General features: G+C 42.8%; 1 protein-coding gene across 1 annotated transcript; it reads left to right on the forward strand.

Moving 5' to 3' along the window:
* Positions 1–412: 412 nt before the first annotated feature.
* On the forward strand, positions 413–771 carry FMAN_14088 (uncharacterized protein; the record flags this gene model as incomplete). The annotated part of the gene is made up of 2 exons (XM_041826002.1): positions 413–469; positions 676–771. 2 exons carry the CDS (start codon positions 413–415, stop codon positions 769–771), a joined length of 153 nt encoding a protein of 50 aa, XP_041691326.1.
* Between the last annotated feature and the right edge of the window lie 583 nt (positions 772–1,354).

Consider the following 1,354-nt stretch of genomic DNA (forward strand, 5'->3'; position numbering starts at 1 on the left):
TGGATGAGTTCCAGGACGGAAGGTGTGTACATTTATCCTTCGTCAATCTAGCGACTGAATAACTAGTGTGACCATCATAAACGCTACACGGAACTATGTGTGTTTTCTTCAGTTCGATATGGAGGCTGGCTATATAGAGGAATTGAAACTCAGGGTTATACCGTCGCAGTCACTCAGGATTACGGCCACAAAGTGGTTCGACCTCAGTACTAGAACGGGTAGGGAGTGCGCTTCGAAGAATGTTCGTGGGTTGATGGCGTTAGTGAAGGTGCCATTCGATTGGGAAAATGACAGTTTGGCGAAATAATTTAGGCGTCTATTGATAATGGACATGTGGTCTCGTACAATTTGCGGTAGTCAGTGCTAGGTGCATGTCAATTCAAAGATTGATAGTCTCGTGTTTCCGTAGACAATGCCCCTGTTCCAAGATTCGCTAAGCTTTATCAATGAGATGATCGATGACTACAGGGTAAGTAGAACACTATCACGGAGAGCAGAGTCTGTCTTATTGTGTGGATGAGAATCTTGAGCCATTGGATTACGTAGTGGGTATGGACGATTAGCGAATCGGTAATCTGATTGATACCCGCAAACTGTAGCTTTCTTTTAACGTGGAATTTATTTGGCACTGGCCAACATTCATAGATGAAGGCCAACGGATTAATAATATTTTAGCATGACAGTTGGAACTTTGCCGTTATGCTCCAAAACGGTTTGCACTACCGCGTCAGCTCACAGTCCATTAATGACTTACTACTGCTTACCCTCTAATAGTATTTACTAAATACCGTTGCTTGCACTATGTCTGGTAGAGGGAAAGGAATACACAGTTGTGAAGGTCCCGATAAAACCACTACCAAGGAAGGTACAAGTACATAATTTCTGGTGAAAAATAAAAACAGTAACGTAAGTAGATAAAGAGATAAATTAAAATAGCTACCTATAGCTATATCAACGCGGTAACTCAATTATGATACTATATTAATCCTCCAATAACCTTACTATAGCTATCATGATCCACTATTGTAATATCCTCTAATTTCGCAGAAGAAAAATCCTCATCTTTCTTCTCTGCCCAGCTTGAGAGAATACAGAGCTCATCAAGCTCTAGGCTTCTCCAGACAACCTCAATCAGCCAGCGCCATGCTGCCAGGTCCCCATCAAGCTGAATCGACTCCAAAACAACCCTCCGGAGCGTTCTGTGATGACACAGCAGTAAGATTGCGATATCTTCCTTGGTGGTATCGATCAAGCCAAGCGTCATACTTTCTAGTTTCGGGATGTACAGGTTCTTGGCAATCTCGGAGAATCGGCCTGCTTCATCCCTATACTCAAAGCAAAGCTCGAGATCAGA

Source organism: Fusarium mangiferae (assembly GCF_900044065.1).
Source record: "Fusarium mangiferae strain MRC7560 genome assembly, contig: FMAN_scaffold027, whole genome shotgun sequence".
In the NCBI taxonomy this organism is placed as follows: domain Eukaryota; kingdom Fungi; phylum Ascomycota; class Sordariomycetes; order Hypocreales; family Nectriaceae; genus Fusarium; species Fusarium mangiferae.